The sequence below is a fragment of the Globicephala melas genome, chromosome 7 (genome assembly GCF_963455315.2).
Source record: "Globicephala melas chromosome 7, mGloMel1.2, whole genome shotgun sequence".
Lineage (NCBI taxonomy): Eukaryota > Metazoa > Chordata > Mammalia > Artiodactyla > Delphinidae > Globicephala > Globicephala melas.
In genome coordinates, this window is record NC_083320.1 from 33,776,478 (window position 1) to 33,796,105 (window position 19,628).

General features: G+C 41.6%; 1 protein-coding gene across 1 annotated transcript in view; it reads left to right on the forward strand.

The window, feature by feature from the left end:
* Nucleotides 1-6,209: 6,209 nt before the first annotated feature.
* Nucleotides 6,210-19,628, forward strand: part of MPP4 (MAGUK p55 scaffold protein 4) — a 38,231-nt gene continuing 24,812 nt past the window's right edge. The window contains exons 1-7 of the mRNA XM_030854524.2: nucleotides 6,210-6,649; nucleotides 7,501-7,622; nucleotides 10,046-10,123; nucleotides 12,244-12,324; nucleotides 16,129-16,260; nucleotides 16,921-17,002; nucleotides 18,180-18,265. Coding sequence (XP_030710384.1) covers nucleotides 6,562-6,649; nucleotides 7,501-7,622; nucleotides 10,046-10,123; nucleotides 12,244-12,324; nucleotides 16,129-16,260; nucleotides 16,921-17,002; nucleotides 18,180-18,265 — 669 coding nt within the window. The 5' untranslated portion in view covers nucleotides 6,210-6,561. The remainder of the gene's footprint in view (nucleotides 6,650-7,500; nucleotides 7,623-10,045; nucleotides 10,124-12,243; nucleotides 12,325-16,128; nucleotides 16,261-16,920; nucleotides 17,003-18,179; nucleotides 18,266-19,628) is intronic.

Below are 19,628 nucleotides of genomic sequence, written 5' to 3' on the forward strand. Positions count from 1 at the left end.
TGAGGTTGTTTATGATTGCGAAAGAAATAACACAGGGCAAACTAAAAATTTAAAAGACGTCCAGGTTTAGTTTTTGGGGGGAGGGGAGTTGCCTGCATTGTAATCTGTGCCTCTTTGTACGGCCTCAGAGATCCCACTGGGGTTTTAGAGATCTCTCTCTTTAAAATAAACATAAACTTACAGCACCTTAGCTGACAAAAAACAAATTAACTTTCTGACCCTAATAAACTGAGGTCAAGGGACTTAAAAGAAATGGTACTATTATTTCTTTGAATAAAAGACATATTTTGATAGTTACAGTTTAAATTTTTTCTCCTCCTAGACAGATTCAAGGAAGGGAAAATGGAGGATTTAAAATTTTGGCTAGAAATGATAGGCATTAGTTAATTGTATACCAGTTGTACTGTCTTCTCAAGGAGCGTTTACCAGAATGTGCCTGCCCATTATTGGAAAGGGACCGACTCTTAAAGATTAGTTTATGTTGGGGCTTCCCTGGTGGCGCAGTGGTTGAGAGTCCACCTGCCGATGCAGGGGACACGGGTTCGTGCCCCAGTCCGGGAAGATCCCACATGCCACGGAGCAGCTGAGCCCGTGAGCCATGGCCGCTAAGCCTGCGTGTCCGAAGCCTATGCTCCACAACGGGAGAGGCCACAACAGTCAGAGGACCGCATACAGCAAAAAAAATAATAATTTTAAAAAAAGATTAGTTTATGTTAAACACTTTACATTTCCATTAGGAATTGTTCTGATTTTGGAATAAACACACAAGTTCCATATTTGGCTTCTAAAGGCAAATTTACTGAATGTCTTTGATCCCTTTAGAGGAAGAGACAGGGGTAATTACGGAAATTGACAGAGAAAAATGTGAAACCCACTGAGAAGTTCTCAAATGATAGTAAGCTATCTCAATTCTAAGAGAAACATGTTATAATTCATCCTTTTATTGATGAAGCAACTGTCCCAATACTTGAATCTTCATACTGTATTTATACTTTTTAGAAAGCATATTAAAACTATAAAATTTTAATTCCCTTGTGGGGAAAACCTGTAAGTCACCAGGCCAATGCCTGCAAATAAAAATACCTAGCACTCATGTCAGCAGCTTACTAGGTCTTACACATGCATGGTGAATGCCCACAGCCCTGCGGGGGAAGGTATTAACTCCACTGATTTTGCAGACAAGGAGAGGCTGTGATTGGCTCGCTGTCAGAGTTGGGACTCCAGAACTTCCTACTCTAATTGCAGTGCTCTTTCCTACTACAGCTGCCAGAGATGTCATTTCATAGCTGGGTTATGCATTAAAAGTTCATAAAGTAAAAAAGCGAGTTGAAAATGAAAAGTTTTAATAAAATTAAGTGCTTTTGATAAAATACACTGTGCTCAAAACAGTCACAAATGTATCACGTTTCCAGCTTGTGTTTTCATCTACAACAGAGAACAAAGGAATGCCATATGTCTAATTTGGGATAAAAGGGCTGATAAACCTTTAACAGTTGCCATTTGGTCTTTACCCTTTGCCTTGCTGTCAGCTGTACCCTTTGTCTCGTTCTACTTCCAAATGTTCTTCCCACTGACACCTCCCTGCAATATAAAATTTTCAAAAAGCAAGTGGCTCCCATCTGAGATAGAGAATGGGCTATTAGGTTCATAAGAGTAACCTGGTAGGGGACCTTCCAGAAGGAGATCTTTTATAAGTCTCATTATTATTGGCTGAAGAGTCTTCCCTTGTTTCCTCATCATAACGTGAGAAAATAAGGTTAATAGATCAGCTTACTCTCAGGTATCAGTTTTTCATTAGATTAAAATAAAATTTATTGTGGGGTGTCTTATCCTGAAATAGTCAACAAAACTATTCATCTTTTTTGGTGTTAACTATGTGCTGGCAATCAGAAAATACTGAAGTGAAGGTTTGAAATGGTATAAATTAGACTTTTCAGTGCAAGGAATTCTTAGGAAGATTTGTGACGGGGGAGGTTTAAGAGTAATTTAGTGGTTACGCTGGATTAGGCTTCTGTGGATTAAATCAAAGAGGATGTGCAGAGATTTTATCTAGAACAGTGAGGTGACTTTGGCACCAAATAGCCCACTGGTATTTTCTGCTAAAGCTTTTCTCTGGATAGGAGCAGCATTGCATGTCTGCAGTCTTGCAGGTAAGAGACCCTGCCAAATGATCCCCAGTTACCAGAAAGATCTATAAATGTCTGCCCTTCTGCCAATTTTTAAGAGCTAAAAATAAAATTTGGGGTAATATTTGAATGCTTCAGTTTCATCGTATCTCAAATTATATGGAGAATTCTGTGATTTCGAAAGAGCAGGTTTTGCTGTGAGAAACCATTTGTTAAGTATGGAATAATAAGTTGTCATGGAGACTGAGTAAAACTGAGCGTTTATCTTAGTCCTGATCAATAGCGTTTTGACCCAGAGGAAGCTATAGCCATTTTTGTACAGGCCATTTCTCATCAAGTTTTCAAGTGCCTTTTCAGGCTTTGTCTAGTAGAAAGCATTGTTTTGAAAAATGAGCATCATACAGGTAAGGAGTGTGGCATTTAATAGTAATCTCTATATTTTTAAGTTTATAGAAATATTGATTTTTTTGGAAACCAAAGATTATTGACCATTTTGTCGTACCACTGTCACCTTTTACGTATAATCTATCATAAACATAAAAAATGCTTACAAATTGGAAACACTCTGTGCCTGTATACTGCTTTTTAGCAGTCTTCTAGAAATATTGATTTTTAAAGTAACGCTTAGGAGAAATTCCTTAGGTATCAGTAACACTAATGCAGCTTCTAAGTTAATGATAAGAACTGGCCATACTTCCTGTGTTACTTAATCAGTTCAGAATTTCATATGGTTGACTATTATTTAGGCTCAATCAAGAACTCTCCCTCTCAAGACAGCAGAAATAGCTAAGTCTCAACTGACAGTCATGAAAAGGCAGGCAAGGAAGGGACACCACAGACTTTTGCCAGGGACTAGCATGTTTCAGGACTAAATATGGAAACAAAAGAGGAAAACTTTTGATTTTACTACTTGTGAAATCTACTGAATACCCCATTGAGTGTCAAATTCCTTATCTGTAAAATGAAGGTTGCATTTGATTGCCTCCAAGATCTGTCAGCCCCGATTTCCAAGTTTGACAGGGAAGGAGGTTGAAGTCGATATAACCAGGCTGAGGAGGAGAGGAAGGCACAGGCCTCCCGAGTCCAGCTGCTCCTGTCTCAGGACTGATGTCCCAGCCGTCCTTGGGCTCCCTGGGGAGGTGTCAGTCTTTTACTTCTGAGGATTCAGCAGTGAACAGACAAGCAAAGTGTCTGCTCTCCAGACCTGACCCACACGGGAGCCGGACACTGAACAGGTTAATGCATAAGGGAATCGTGAAGGATAAGCATAAGTACTATGAGGACGATAAATTGCAAAAGTTTTCTTTGCCACCTGGAAGGAGGGAAAACCATTTTCTGAGGTTTCCTTCTATGAAATTTTGGCTTAGCTTGGGCCAATACCAGGGACTGGGCAGCTTAAAAACAACAGAAATTTATTTCTCACAGTTCTGGAGGCTGGAAGTCTGAGATCACAGTACCAGCCTGGTTGGGTTCTGGTGAGGTCCCTCTTCCTGGCTTGAAGATAGCCTCTTTCTGGCTGTGTCCTCATGTGGCAGAGAGATTAAGAGAAGAAGCTCTATGGTGTCTCTCCTTATAAGGGCACAAATGCCATCATGAGGGCCCCACCATCACTACCTCATCTAAACCTAATTACCTCCCGAAGGTCCCATCTTTAAATACCATCACATTGAGGGGTTAGGGCTTCAACACCTGAATTTGGAGGGAACACAATTCAGCTCATAGCAAATTTGTCACAGGAAGCTGAGGATGACTGTTCAGAATTCAGCTAAGTTGTGGAGATGAACATTACTGTTTGTGCTTCAGTGGCAGAGAAACTTTTAGCCAAAATGAGCCTTTTAGAGTATATGAATGTGTTATCTGTGTAGCTCTGGGTTGGTAGATTGATTAGAAGTTACTTTAATAATTAGACTTCGTTATAGAAACCACAGTCTATCTGTAAATTTCTCTCACAATTTCATCTCAGGAACGTACAGTCTCTAGTGCCCCCATCTGCTGCATCGATAGGCCTGGTTGGGCACACTGTCATCTGGGCATTAAATATGGAAGAATTGTGGTCCACCTATGATGCACACATAGCATAATTGTTTAATTCGTACTGCCTCACCAAGAACACGGTTTGTGAGAAGCATTTTAAGAAGTTGCCTGAATATGATGGTTTGGTGTCAGACTCGCCTGTTTGCTCTGGCTTTTGTCTGGCAGACACTCCATCTCCCTTTTCAAACCCTACCTTGGAAATGCTCCCCTCCAGGGATGAAGATGAGTCATACATGCAACTGCTGTGCAAAATGATTCAATAGAGTCTCAGAAACTGGAATGCAGGAAAAAGGCAGGGTGTAAACTGACTCAGTTGGGGCTGGGTGGGGTGGGTTGTGGTGGGCAAGGCAGAAGCTTATGATGTCAAGTTTAGGCAGAATCTGGCAAACTAGAATACTTCAGTGCAATGGGAAAAGAATGTGTATGGGAAGGTTGTCTAAGATTTCATAACAGCTTTCTGTGTTGCTCTTCTCACTGCCATAGAATTTAGAGACAACAGAAGAATCTGTCTTTTTCTAGATAGCCTCCCTGACTCAACCCCACAATCTGTCTAGATTCTAGACAGTTGTTCTCAACCATATCAGATTCAAAAAACCATACCCGTCTTTAACAACTAATATGAAATGCTCCTTTTAAAATAATCCTGATTTATCCTTTATTATTCTCCTGTGATAAATGCTGTTGGTGCCCTACCCATATCCTTTTTGGTGCATTCTGTACCTACACTCTCTATCTGAAAGTACACATGTAGCAGGCTGGAAGGACCAGAAGTAATGCTCTCTGGGGAAAGCCCTCAACCCATGTCTGGCGGTGTTGCTGTATAAATATCCCCACTCCCTTGTCCCTTGTTCCTCCATGGGATGAAGGTCTATCGGGCCCAGAGCAGTTACTTGCTTGATGTAATTTTTACTGGATTTCTTCCCTTGCCCTGCCTTATTACCTCACTCCACTACTAGTGTTCTAGATCACTTTCCAAGCAAATCACCTCACTAGAATCCTTGCTCTGTGTCTGATTCTGGAGGAACCCAGACTAAGACACACAAAACTTCCAAAAAAAAATCCATATATATAATGCCCTAGTAATAATAAAAAAGAGAAATTAAGCAAATGTAGTTGATAAGATATCTAAATTTCAATTTGTAAATATGGGATATCACTATACCAAAAGATATAATGAAGTAACACATGTTTGCACCTATAAGAAACTCCACCAGGGATGCAGCAGCTTCGAATACAGACAGAGATACAGCCATGGCTTGATGGTGGTGTGTTGTAGTGACATGTTATACTTTGAGCAGCTTAACCATTAATGACCTGATTTTCTGAAATGGTGAACTTGATAAAGTCCAAGCAAAATGAAGTAAATTCATTCCTCAATTAAGGTAGCAGCATTCCAGAAAATTCAGTGTATGTTAAAACTGTGCAAAAATACTTTGTGTTCATATGTAAAGAGAAGTTGAGTTCTGAGGTCAGATAATTATAAGGTGGTTTTGTTGTTGTTGTTGTTGTTTTTCCAGCAACATGAAAGTTCAGAGGGACATTTGAAAATTTGCAGGGCCTGAGGTGATTTCTCATTGTGTAGGGCAACTTCTGTCAAACTTTCTCAAAGAGCAGTGAGCATGTCCCCTTTGCCCTCGTTTTCTTAATCCCCATCCTGCTTGGCTGAAATGTAGAGGTGATGGCTGGAGCTCCATCCACCATCTTGGAACAGGAAGATAAGAACACCACCACACCCCAAGGGGGCAAAGCAGTGAGCAAGAAGGAGCCTATTCTCTGAGAATTTCATGGAGCAGGGCTGCTCTGCCTCTGGACTTTTACATAAGCAAGATATAAACTTCTACTCTGTTAAGCCACTATTATTTGGGGTTTCTGTTTCTTGAAACTAAACCTACTTAAAGCAATATATAAAGTAAACCCTCAGAGTATCCTCAGCAGTAACCCATAACTTTTGCAACTGTGATCAGTGCCATGAAGAACTATATGGGCAATGAGAGGGAAGAGGGCACCTGAATGGAGTCAGGCCAGGGAAGACTCTTCTGATCTCTGAATGATGGTGAAATCAACTAGGCAAAGAGGTGGAAAATAAACAAACTGACATTATTTGTCACTTGTTTTAAGAAAGGGGAGTAGAAGGAACGTTTCATGAAATAGTAGTTTTCTCGTTCACACAGCTGGTGATGGATAATTTAGAGAGGAAGTGCCACAAGGCAAGACTGTTTTATCCGATGTGGATCCTGGTGTGTACGTAGCACAGTGCCTGACTTGCTCAATAAATGCTGTTGAAAATATGTGCCTATATATGTACTAAGAGCTGCGGGGCCAGTGTGATTGAGTGAGCTGTGTGCTGTTTGTTGATCTGCTCCCTAGCTCTGAATTCCTTCTGAAAGCTTGGGAAGGGAGCATGATAGAGTCAGACAAAGGAGCAGACCCACCAGACAGCAAAGACAAGAAGGACGAGAAGCTTTCTACGGGAACCAATCTGGAGAATGGTATGTGGTGCCAGGTTCCTTTTCTAGACCAGAAAGTTCTTTTAATATCCCTCTAAATATGTGATCCAATGTAGGTGCAGAAATTCTGATAGACTTTTTGTGATTCCTACAAGGAATTTCTCATACAGTTTGAAGTGTCCTATTGCATCTATTAGTGATAAGCCTAAGCAATTTTCAAGGCAGGAAGGACAGAAATTGACACAGTAGATTCAGAATCTCTTTTTTTCCTACCCCACGATGTTTTACTTTGCCTTAGAACTTCACAACTTGTTCACATTCGACATATCACTGCAACAAATAGGATTTCTATGAAAATACTTGTAAAAGCAGCCAAGCATTTATTAAATTCTGTTCAGTCCCTTTAATAGTGGAATCCTGAGCTATGTATTAAAGGCCTGTTAGGAGAATTTTTCAATAAGAATTTTCATAAAAGGTAAATACACACGGTTGCATGTTTGAATTAGAGAAGGAGGATCCAGAAAACAACTAGATAATTTTGGAGTACACCAGGGGCTATTAAGATTGGGGAGGGGAAAGCAATATTGCTCTCATAAAATCTTTCATTTCTATACTATGATCTATTATCTCATCTAATGTTGGCAACAACCCTATGGGGAAGCTAACATATTCTCATTTTGCCACAAGGAAAGTAGGTTCCAGATAGTTGGATGGCTTTCTGAAGTTCACACAGTAAGTGATAGAACAGGGCTAGAGCAGAGTTTTGGGCCTCAAATCCAGTGTCCTCTCCTCTCCTCATGAGCTCCTGGTACCTACCAGCAGTCTGAATTGTCCTTCACATGTACACCTGCCTTTCCACCCGTCACCCCATCTCTGCCCTCTCCCATTTGTAGGTATCTCCCAAATCCTGAGGCTTGTGCTACAAGAGCTGAATCTGTTCTACAGCCGAGACGTGAATGGAGTGTGTCTCCTGTACGACCTCCTTCACTCCCCATGGCTGCAGGCTCTGCTCAAGGTGAGCGCTCCATTTCTCAGAAGCCTTAGCCTTGGGAGCAGAACTTACTCGTCCAACAGTGTTGCTTGTCAGTTGGCAGGAAATTTCAGCTGGGAGAAAGTTCAGAGAAGAGCTACACAACCTCTTAGCTTAGGAAGGAATATACTTGGCTGGAAAAGAATCTGGCAGCTCCCCTCTTTTCTGCCCCCAACTCCCTTTCTTCCAGAGACCCCTGGGGTCACAAAGCAGCCACCACAAACGGCCATAGACAGCACCCTTAGCAGCTGTCTACAACCCTTGGTCCTTGAGGCCAACTCAGGACAAATAAAAATGCTTTAAAAATCATTCCTCTTTGTTTTCATAAATTAGGACATGAAATGTCTACAGCTCTGTTTAGGTATCTTAAGTTGTTCTTACTCTGAAGATCTCTTCTTTTTTTAAATTTGGCTAAAATTTCATGCACTATACAATAGCATCTGACTATTTTGTTCTTCTGAACAAATGTTATTATTAAGAAAGATCCTTTTGAAGTTATTTTTTGGAGGATGTGTTTCCTTCACTTAAGTGAAATATGGTCAGCCTTATGATGCATGTTAATATTATATTCTTTAAGATAAGAAAGAAGTGTCAGCATACTTAGCATGAGCAAAGAGGTACTCCTCACAGCACTGGTTTTAAAACACCTGATTTCTTACTCCATTCATCCATTGTTGGACACAGCGTTTTTTTCCATGCCTTGGCTATTGTGAATAAAGCTTCAATGAACATGGGGTGCAGATATCTTTTTAGGTAGTGATTTCATTTCACTATCACTATATACTCAGAAGTGGGATGTCCAGTGGAATATTATTCAGCCATAAAAAGGAAGGAAATCCTCCCTTTTGCAACAGCATGGATGGATCTCAGGACATCATGCTAAGTGAAATAAGTCAGAGAAAGACAAATACTGTGCGATCTCGCTTGTGTGTGGAATCTAAAAAGGTGGAGCTCATAGAAGCAGAGAGAATAGTGGTTGCCAGGGACTAGGGGGAGGGGAAATAGGGAGATGTTGGTCAAAGGGTACAAATTTCCAGTTACAAGATGAATAAGTTCTGGGGAGCAAATGTACAGCGTGGTGACTATATTTAACAATATTGTATTACATACTTGAAATTTGCTGAGAGAATAGATGTTACACGTTATCATGACACACAAAGTGGTAATTATGTGAAGTGATGGCGGTGTTAACTAACCTTATCATGGTTATCGTTTTGCAACATATACGTGTATCAAATAAACATGGCATACCCGTAAAATTTACACAATGTTCTATCTCAATTATATCTGAATAAAACTTTGGGGGATGGGCTTCCCTGGTGGCGCAGTGGTTGGGAGTCCGCCTGCCGATGCAGGGGACACGGGTTCGTTCCCCGGTCCGGGAGGATCCCAGGTGCCACGGAGCGGCTGGGCCCGTGAGCCATGGCCACTGAGCCTGCGCGTCCGGAGCCTGTGCTCTGCAGCGGGAGAGACCACAGCGGTGAGAGGCCCGCGTACCGCAAACAAAACAAAAGAAAAAAAAACTTTGGGGGAAACTACTTGATTTCTACCAGGCACTTTTCCCTCCTGGGAAGGTAATACAGGGGTATGAATGCCACTAAAGGCATTGCCTTTGCTACCACTGGTAGGCTGCTAGGCCTCTATGCTCCCTGCATCAGTCCACCAGCCTTAATCACTTCCAGGTACACTTGAGCTTGGGCACTGAGGTAGAGCAAGGAAGCCCCGCCATCCCAGATCTGGATGGAGAAAGGCAGGGCTGAGCTGACCTCCTGGACCTCATTTCTCCAACTGTAAGAGAAACTAGATTTCTAAAATAAGATTAAGGTCTGCACTGCTGAGCTAGTCAGACCTTGGTATCCTCAGCCCAACCCTAGATCCTGGTATGGAAAACAATTCCTAAGGGTCAACAAAGACAAAGTTGGAATTTTTATAAACAAACTTTTACTGGAGAATTAAGGGAGGAAAGGAAACAAAAGGTGAGCACAGAGTACAAATAAGCATGTATAGTGTGCCCGGCCTCTCATTCAGATGCCCTGGTGAACCTGAGCCCCTAACCCATGCCCTACGCAGCTACCCAGCCTGGAAGTTCCCACAGGTCTCTGGCTTCAAATTCTTATTGGCTCAAGCCTGGAAAACCCAGGCTTACTTAATTTAACAAGAGTAAAATTCACGTTTCTTTTTATCAATGATATTGTTTGGGGAAGAACAGTTTCCAGTGGCAGCCAGTAATTAAGCCTTCGAAGCGTTAGAGCCACCAGTCTTGAGTTCATTTCACTTAGACAACTAGAGACACCTTATTAAAGGCCAACACACATGCTACCCAGCCACTTGTGCCATTGCTCAGACTGAGTCTCCCCTGGGCGAGCCTTCCCTCAGTATGTCATTCTCTCCTCGTTGCCCCTCGGCAGGTTTATGACTGCCTCCAGGAATTTAAAGGAAAGAAGCTCATTCCTGCCACACCCCATGCCCAGGCGTTATCCTACGAGGTGAGGTGATTTTTCATCCAGAGAATAGTAGAGCTTTACCGTGATACCATTTTACTCATAGCGCTAGTTTAAATGCTCTAATGGAAAAGTTCAGTCGGTGATTATGCATCTGATAACTGTTTCTAATTGAGCTTTAATAGAAGGCCTGCTGTCTCCCCAAATTAAAACCAACAAGACACATTTTTAGCTTGTGTGCATTTCCCTCTTTTTCCCTAAACCGTGGACCTAATTATCCCCTGGAAAGAGGGTAATGTTGCTCTACTAATGATACCTAATTTACGTCCCTATTCTGGGCTCCTGGACGGCAGGCTCTGATGTCCTCTGCCCCATCCCATCCTACTGAGATGTCTAATGGACCTCAAACTTTGTCCCCAACGGAGCTCTTGGCTGTCCCATCCCCAAAGCCGCTCTCACCCCAGCCTTTTCCATCTCACTAAGGACGTCTTTGTTCTTGCAGTACCCCGGCTGAAACCTCTGGGGTCATCTTTGACTTTTCCTTTCTCTCACACCCACACCTAGTCCTGTCAGCTCTAGTTTCAAAACATATCAAGAATCTCCCCACCTCTGCTGTGCCACCTAATATAGAGCATCATTGTCTCTCACATGGATAATTGCGATGTAGCCTCCTACCTGGTCGCCCACTTATACTCTTGCTCCCCTGGGGTCTATTCCCGTCATGGCAGCCAAAGAGATTCTGATTAAAGATGAGTCAAATCATGTCACTTCCCTGCTCAAACTCTTCCTCCAACAACTTATCTCCGAGTAAACATCCGAATTCTTGCATAGTCAAACATAAGGGGGCCCCTGTTACCTCTTTGATGTCATACTCACCACTCTCTCCCTTATTCACTCTGCTCCAGCCAGTTGAACCCCTTGTGGTTGTTCGAACCAGACATGCTCCTACCGCAGGCCCTTTGCACTTGCCATTCCTTATGTCAGTAACGTCCTTGCCCGTATAGCCACACGATTTCTCTCTCATCTCCCTCCAGTCTCCACTCAAATGTCACCTCATGGAGGCTTTCCCTGGTCACCCCATCTAAAATTGCAGTCCTTTCATAGCATTCCCTATCCACCTTCCCTATTTCATTTCTCTTCTTAACTCTTTTCATCATCAAATAAAACTCTTTTACTTATATATTTTATTTATTGTCTGTGGCTCCTCACTAGAATGTAAACTCCATGAGACTGGGGATTTTTGTCTGCCTATTCAGTGCTCTATTTGCATCACTCAAAACAGTGCCTAGCACACAGTAGATGTTCAATGCATATTTGCTGAATGGATGCATAAATATAATCTGTTTTGTTTTTATTTATTGTCCATATTAAAAGAAATTTTAAAAAAAACTTCTAACCTCAGCTCCAGTAATCAACAACTTGAATGGTTCTCAGCTGTCCACAGGGACACACACACGTGATATTTTATTCAGTTGTAACCCCAGTGAGTGGAGGTGAAGCTTGCTAAACTGCTTGTTTTCATTTGACAATATGTGATGGTCCTTGACTGCTGAAGATTCATGGAGCTGGTTAAAGTCTTGTTAGGGCTTATGTCATGTCAGAAAGCAGGTCTATGCCTAAACCAAAGCAAAGAGATCAGAATTTATTCTGTCTAGCACTTTTTTGTTGCAACAAACATTAAAATTGCTAATCAAATAATAAGCCCTAAAATACAAATTACTATTTCATTTTGCAACTGAAGAATGGAACAGCCCATGGGATTAAGCTGCCTGGGTTCTCCAGGTAATTGAGCCTGTAGCTGGAGAACTCAGATACCTTAACCTGCCTATAAAGAATTCACATTAGCAAACAGCTATCTCAGAGCCACTAGAGGGATATTGCCTTGGCACATATGACATTACAAAATTATGTTTGTTCTTCCTCCAAGCCTGCGATGTGCCAGGACTGGGGCACTGTGTTTTAGATCTACCCCAAATCTTGGATTCCACCTGCTGTAATGAAGTTTAATGATAAGGAAAGACTCTAAGCCTTGACTTTAAAGAGGAAAAAGAAGGCTTTTCTTAGGTCAATATCGTGTCAGTATACCTGTTATCCTACCTAGGTGATGTTAAATAGGTGATAAAGATTGTTAAAAAATTCACAATGTATGTTTTTCCACCAACCAGGTAGTGGAGATATTACATGAAATCCCCAAGTCCCCTGAGATCCAAGAGCTGAGACAAATCCTCCAGGCTCCACACTTAAAGGCAAGTGCTTGCTAAAATGGGCAAGATATAACCATCTGGCACATAGACAAAGTTGGGAAGGAGAAATAAATGTGCTGGAAAATGTGCTCTCTGAATAGATGTTCTATTACCGTATGTGGGTGACCAACAGACTGTACCTAAAAATGTGGAACTTGGACGTGACTGACTTAATCTCACTGGTCATGGAGAAAAGCCTGCCCTATTTATAAGGAGGCATCCAGAACTTCCCACGGCGTCTTTTTCCCCCCGGGAAAGCCATTGTTCCTCGAAAATTCTGGGGGGTTGGCAATCAAAGTAGCATACATATTAAGTTATTTTAAGTTTCAAATAGAGTGTGTGAAGGTGCCTGGAAAATACAGTATAATAATGATTAGCTCTATGGGGGGTATATGAAGAACATTTGATTGCAGAATAGAAACCTATCTCATAGTACTTATAGATTTTGAGATCAATTTATCAACAAATTAGAATTTAAGAGGATGTCTGCACTTGAGCAATGGAATTTATCAGTCAAAAAGTTTTATTTGAAGTGTCCATCATCGGATGAATGGATAAAGAAGATGTGGCACATATATACAATGGAATATACTCAGCCATAAAAAGAAACGAAATTGAGTTATTTGTAGTGAGGTGGATGGACCTAGAGTCTGTCATACAGAGTGAAGCAAGTCAGAAAGAGAAAGACAAATACCGTATGCTAACACATATATATGGAATCAAAAAAAAAAAAAAAGGTCATGAAGAACCTAGGGGTAAGACGGGAATAAAGACACAGACCTACTAAAGAATGGACTTGAGGATATGGGGAGGGGGAAGGGTAAGCTGTGACAAAGTGAGAAAGTGGCATGGACATATATACACTACCAAACATAAAATAGATAGCTAGTGGGAAGCAGCCGCATAGCACAGGGAGATCAGCTCGGTGCTTTGTGACCACCTAGAGGGGTGGGATAGGGAGGGTGGGAGGGATGGAGACGCAAAAGGGAAGAGATATGGGAACATATGTATATGTATGACTGATTCACTTTGTTATAAAGCAGAAACTAACACACCATTGTAAAGCAATTATACTCCAATACAGATGTTAAAAAAAAAAACTACCTAGAATTATAGTGGCCAAAGCCTGTTTTTTTATTAATTTTAATAGTATTAAAATTTAGCTCCCTTACTATAGCTTGATGAACTTTTGCCCACATTTAAAATATTATTTTGGAGGATTAATTAGGTTTAATTGAGGAGACTCATCATTTCTCCATTGTATTTAACGTCTCCGGTTACGTTCAAGAATAGTGTTTTTCACCAGTCAGAATGGCCATCATCAAAAAATCTACAAACAATGAATGCTGGAGAGGGTGTGGAGAAAACGGAACCCTCTTGCACTGTTGGTGGGAATGTAAATAGATATAGCCACTATGGAGAACAATATGGAGGTTCCTTAAAAAACTAAAAATAGAACTACCATATGACCCAGCAATCCCACTACTGGGCATATACCCTGCGAAAACCATAATTCAAAAAGAGTCATGTACCACAATATTCATTGCAGCTCTATTTACAATAGCCAGGACATGGAAGCAACCTAAGTGTCCATCGACAGATGAATGGATAAAGAAGATATGGCACATATATACAATGGAATATTACTCAGCCATAAAAAGAAACAAAATTAAGTTATTTGTAGTGGTGTGGATGGACCTAGAGTCTGTCATACAGAGTGAAGTAAGTCAGAAAGAGAAAAACAAATACCTTATGCTAACACATATATATGGAATCTAAAAAAAAAAAAAAAAAGGATCTGAAGAACCTAGGGGCAGGACAGGAATAAAGACGCAGATATAGAGAATGGACTTGAGGACACGGGGAGGGGGAAGGGTAAGCTGGGACGAAGTGAGAGAGTGGCATGGACATATATACACTACCAAACGTAAAATAGATAGCTAGTGGGAAGCAGCTGCATAGCACAGGGAGGTCAGCTCAGTGCTTTGTGACCACCTGGAGGGGTGGGATAGGGAGGGTGGGAGGGAGCCGCAAGAGGGAGGGGATATGGGGATAGATGTATATGTATAGCTGATTCACTTTGTTATAAAGCAGAAATTAACACACCATTGTAAAGCAATTATACTCCAATAAAGTCGTTTAAAAAAAAAAAAAAGAACCTAGGGCTAAGATGGGAATAAAGACACAGACCTCCTAGAGAATAGACTTGAGGACATGGGGAGGGGGAAGGGTGAGCTGTGACAAAGTGAGAGAGTGGCACGGACATATATACACTACCAAATGTAAAATAGATAGCTAGTGGGAAGCAGCCGCATAACACAGGGAGATCAGCTCGGTGCTTTGTGACCACCTAGAGGGCTGGGATAGGGAGGGTGGGAGGGAGGGAGATGCAAGAGGGAAGAGATATGGGGACATATGTATAACTGATTTACTTTGTGATAAATCAGAAACTAACACACCATTGTAAAGCAATTATACTCCAATAAAGATGTTAAAAAATGTTTTATTTCACAAGATAAACCTAGAGAATTTTCTCTGAGTTCCAACAAAGTTCTGTCCACCAGTCTCTGGCAGGGCTGTAGAATGACTACTTCCCCGTCTCGTGAAATGAAAATTGAACATACTGGGCCATGAGAAGGAACTCTTTGATCATACTCTAAAAGTGGAGGACTACTTTTTCTCATTCTGTTTTGCATGGGCCCTTAAGTGTCACTGATAATTAAACCAGCAAGATGTTTTGATTACTCTCCTCATTCTACCTTAATTGGGGAAACTATTACAATAGTTGTTTTGTAGTTCAAGTTTATAGGAGCACCGTGGATTACATGGGTTTCCAGGAAATGAGAATGTGACAGAATACATTTTATCAGAAATGAAAGAATATATTATGTGTTCCTTACCCTCTCTCTGCCTTGTTTCCTTATCTGTAAAATGGGGGAAATAAATATACTTGCCTCACAAGGATGTGGAGAAAAGGGAACACTTGTATCAATAAGTTGATACAGCCACTGTGGAAGACAGTGTGGAGTTTTCTCAAAAAACTAAAAATAGAACTACCATATGACTCAGTAATTCCATTCCTGGGTATATGTCAAAAAAACACCAAAAACACGAATCTGAAAAGATACATGCACCCCAATGTTCATAGCAGCATTATTTACAATTGCCAAGGTATGAAAGTGACCTAAGTGTCCATGAACAGATGAATGGACAGAGAAGATGTGGTATATATATACAATGGAATACTACTCAGCCATAAAAAAGAATGAAATTTTGCCATTTACAGCAACATGGATGGATTTGGAGGGCATTATGCTTAGTGAAATAAGTCAAACAGAGAAAGACAAATACTGTATGATGTCACATGTGGAATCTAAAAAATACAACAATCTAGTGAATATAACAAAAAAGGAGCAAACTCACAGATATAGAGAACAAATTAGTAGTTACCAGTGGAGTGGGGCAGGCAATATGGGAGTGGAGGAGTGGTAGGTATAAACTATTGGGTGAAAGATAGGCTACAAGGGTGTATTGTACAACATGGGGAGTAGCCACTATTTTGTAATAACAGTAAATGGAAAGTAACCTTTACAAATTGTATTAAAATAAATTTAAAAAATTTAAAAATATATATACCTGCCTCAGGATTATTGTGAAGATTGAGTTAATCCACATGAAACACTTAGAACTATGCCTGGCACGTACGTGTTGGTTGTTGTTGTATCTCACATAGTATTGAGTCAGCATCTTCTAGGTGGGTGTGTCCTATGTGTGACGTTTGTTCCCCTTTTCCTTCACTGTTCCCAGGCCTTGCTCAGCGCCCATGACACCGTGGCTCAGAAAGACTTTGAACCTCTTCTCCCTCCACTGCCAGACAACATCCCTGAGAGCGAGGAAGCAATGAGGATTGTTTGCATGGTGAAAAACCAGCAGCCCCTGGTAAGGAAATCATTTTACCTTTTCATTTAGGATTACACCAGGGTTAATTATGAGCTAAGTTATGTCTAGTAATTACTTGGGCAATATTCTTGTCTGTAGTCACAGATGTAGTGTGAGGCAATCAGACAATGTGAGGGAATCCATGATAATAATGGCGAAACTGTATCTTAATGAATTTTGCCTGTGATTTCAAACACATTACAGGTTGTAATGTTTTCACCAGGGAAGGTTTCTGCTTAGTGTTTTTGTTTTCTAAAAGCTGTGAGACATAAGAAATTCTTTTATTTTATTATTTGGCTCTGTGACATGTACATATATTTTACTCTGTTCTAATATATTTGCCTACGTTTTTTTCCTCTATAAAGGGGAAGCTAAGTAAGGCATTAATTTGATTTTCTAAGCATAATCCCTTTGATTAGGTTGTAATTGTGGGAGTTTTCTTTACCTTTGGAAGGATCTCAATATTCTTTGATGTCTATGTGGTTGGATGTAGACTTTCCTAGACCAAGGTTGAATGGCCTTTCCTTTTTCATGGCACAGTATGTATGGCCCTGGTTGGTATGAATACCCTTGTCCGAAAGACCAGAGCGACACTGAGGGAAGCCCCCAGGAAAGTGGTCATGTTAGGTAAAAAGGGGTTCTACTGTACTCTCTCCCCAGGGAGCTACCATCAAGCGCCATGAGATGACAGGGGACATCCTGGTGGCCAGAGTCATCCATGGTGGGCTGGCGGAGAGGAGTGGTAAGCTGGAGCAGCAGGGTGCAAGCGTGACCAGGAAAACAGGGAATGATTGTTTAATCTTCCCGGGGAAGCCCCTCTTTCCTAACTGAGGTTGAGCTTTAATAAGTTCTATTGCTTGGTTACTAAGAAGGAAGAAAGGAATATTCCAGAGAAGTCCCATTGCCCTTCCTCACTGAGTCCCTCCATTCTAGGCACTAAATTAATGTTCCCTTACTTTACATTCTCATGTAAACCTAACAAGGTAAGTATTATCAGGCTATCATATAGATGAGGAAACTGAGGCTCAAAGAGATTAACCACCTAACTTGCTCAGGGTTTCACAGGGTGAGTCAGGATTCAAGTCCAGGTCTGCCTCACTCTATATTCCCAACTTTCACGCTTCACTTGGTCCTTCTGTGTTCAAAAAGGCATCTCTCTTCCCCGTCTTCAAACACCTGTTGCTTGTCTTTTCTACCAGAGAACCAAATGTCCTTCTTTTCATCACTGTGCTTCTGAAACGAGCTGTTCTGTACCTGCTATGTGTGTCCTCACTGTATATGACCCTGGAAACCTGGTGCAGGGCTCATACCCCAACATTCTTAGAGAAATTACCCAGGGACATCCTAGTTGCTAAGTCCACTGGCCCTTCTGTCAGCCTCAGTTTTATTTTTACTTCTGCAGCACATTTGATGTTGTTGACAACACCTTGCTTAAAATTTTCATCATCCTTGGTTTCTGTTCCGTGATGTCATCCTGCTTCTTATCTGCACTGTCTTACATCATATTTCTCAAGCCTCAATCTTAACCCTCAAGTTTCTCCACATTTTCTCTTTTGAAGAATACCCCCCATTTCCTTTTCATCTGACATTTTCTCATGACCCCGACAGCTTTATTTTTCGTGTTATCTTCTTACCAGAGTTCCAGTTCCATCTTACAACATCAGATTAGTGAAAATAAAAATATCACCACCACTTAATACCCAGTGTTGGTGGAAAGGTAGAAAAATGCAATTCTCATGCACTTTGGTGGTGGTGTAAATTGGAATAGCCAGTTTGCTTTATTATTATTACTTCACCATGAAATTTAAGATGTCAGAGCCTGCTTGGGTTAGCGCGTTTGTTAAGGAGCTTTGGGATGGCCACCGCCATTTGTGAGAGATTTTTGTACCCCTCTTTGTTTTGTGTTCCTGTTTGCCTAGGGTTGTTATATGCTGGAGACAAACTGGTGGAAGTGAATGGAGTTTCAGTTGAAGGACTGGACCCTGAGCAAGTGATCCATATTCTGGTAACAGTCTCCTCCTCGCCTTCTCCGTGACTCAGTGCCACGTTACGTCAGCCCATGGCGTGTGCACTGTGATTGGAGGGGGATTCGGGTCCCGCTAGGCAGCTTCCTCTCTCTAGGCCCCAGAACTTGTCTGTTTCTATGCAGCTCGTCCGCCTTCCCCCATCCGCCTCCTCAGGGGATCTGGCCCCTTCTGGATACCTCCCTTCACAAGCTGCTCTTTCAGCCTCAGGAAGACTGCCAGACTGCCCAGCCCAGGTCCCTCAACACCTGGGTTTCTCCATTGGAAACTGAGCCGGGGGTGGGCAGAGTGAGACTGTGGAGGAGTGTCTGAATCTGAGCAAAAACCACCCCTTGGTCCCCTTACATGTTTATGCAGTTTCCTTGAGGCAGCTTTGGGGTAGAAAAGAAGTCACCAGAGGGTAGCATATGGGGAGGGGGACATCCCTGCTGGCCCTGCCACTGTCCTTGTGGTTGAAATGGCAGTGTGACCTGATTATATGAGCTTTTGGTAACTCTTTTCGGTTCCCATTCCCATCCTTCAAACCATTGCCCGAATCACTGTCCAGCTGTCAGTAGCCATAGCAGCTTTCCCCGCACACCTCTCCCCATGTACACCCCCAGGGTGGGGCCTGAGGTCAATTATTATATATTACATAGACTAGTGGTTCTCAAACTGGGTTCTTGGGGGAACTCTAGATTTTCATAGATGTGCCTTAGGGACTGAGAGGAGGAGTGGTATTATAAGGAGTATTATAAGGAGTATTATATAAGGAGTATTGTAAGGAGTATTAGAAGTATTATAAGGAGTATTATATAAGGAGTATTATAAGGAGTATTATAAGGAGTATTATATAAGGAATATTATATAAGGAGTATTATAAGGAGTATTATAAGGAGTATTATATAAGGAGTATTATAAGGAGTATTATATAAGGAGTATTATAAGGAGTATACCAAGCACTGAAATATTTTGCAAACCACCGGGCAAGATTCTGTGTGGTGTAAAAGATACTGCACCGGGAGCTTAAAGGACTGTCAGTCACAGACACACATGCTTCCACCTCAGCCCTTTCAGCTCCAGCTGTGGAGTTGCCAGGACAGTGGGGTTGTGAAATTCCCAAGTGAGACCGAGATCTTTCTTGTTAATCTCTAGGATCTCCAATGCCCATCACAGTGTGTGTGACAGGGGGATTCTTACCTCTCCCATCAAACTAAGAGGCTCTCTGTTTCCTCCACCATTAGTTTGGAGACGTCAGTTCCCCCCAGAAGACTTGGGGGCCCTTTATCTTCTTCCACATAAGACTAGGCTGCCTGATGCAGAAATCATTTTTCAGGAAATAATTACTGACTGAGATAAGAGGAG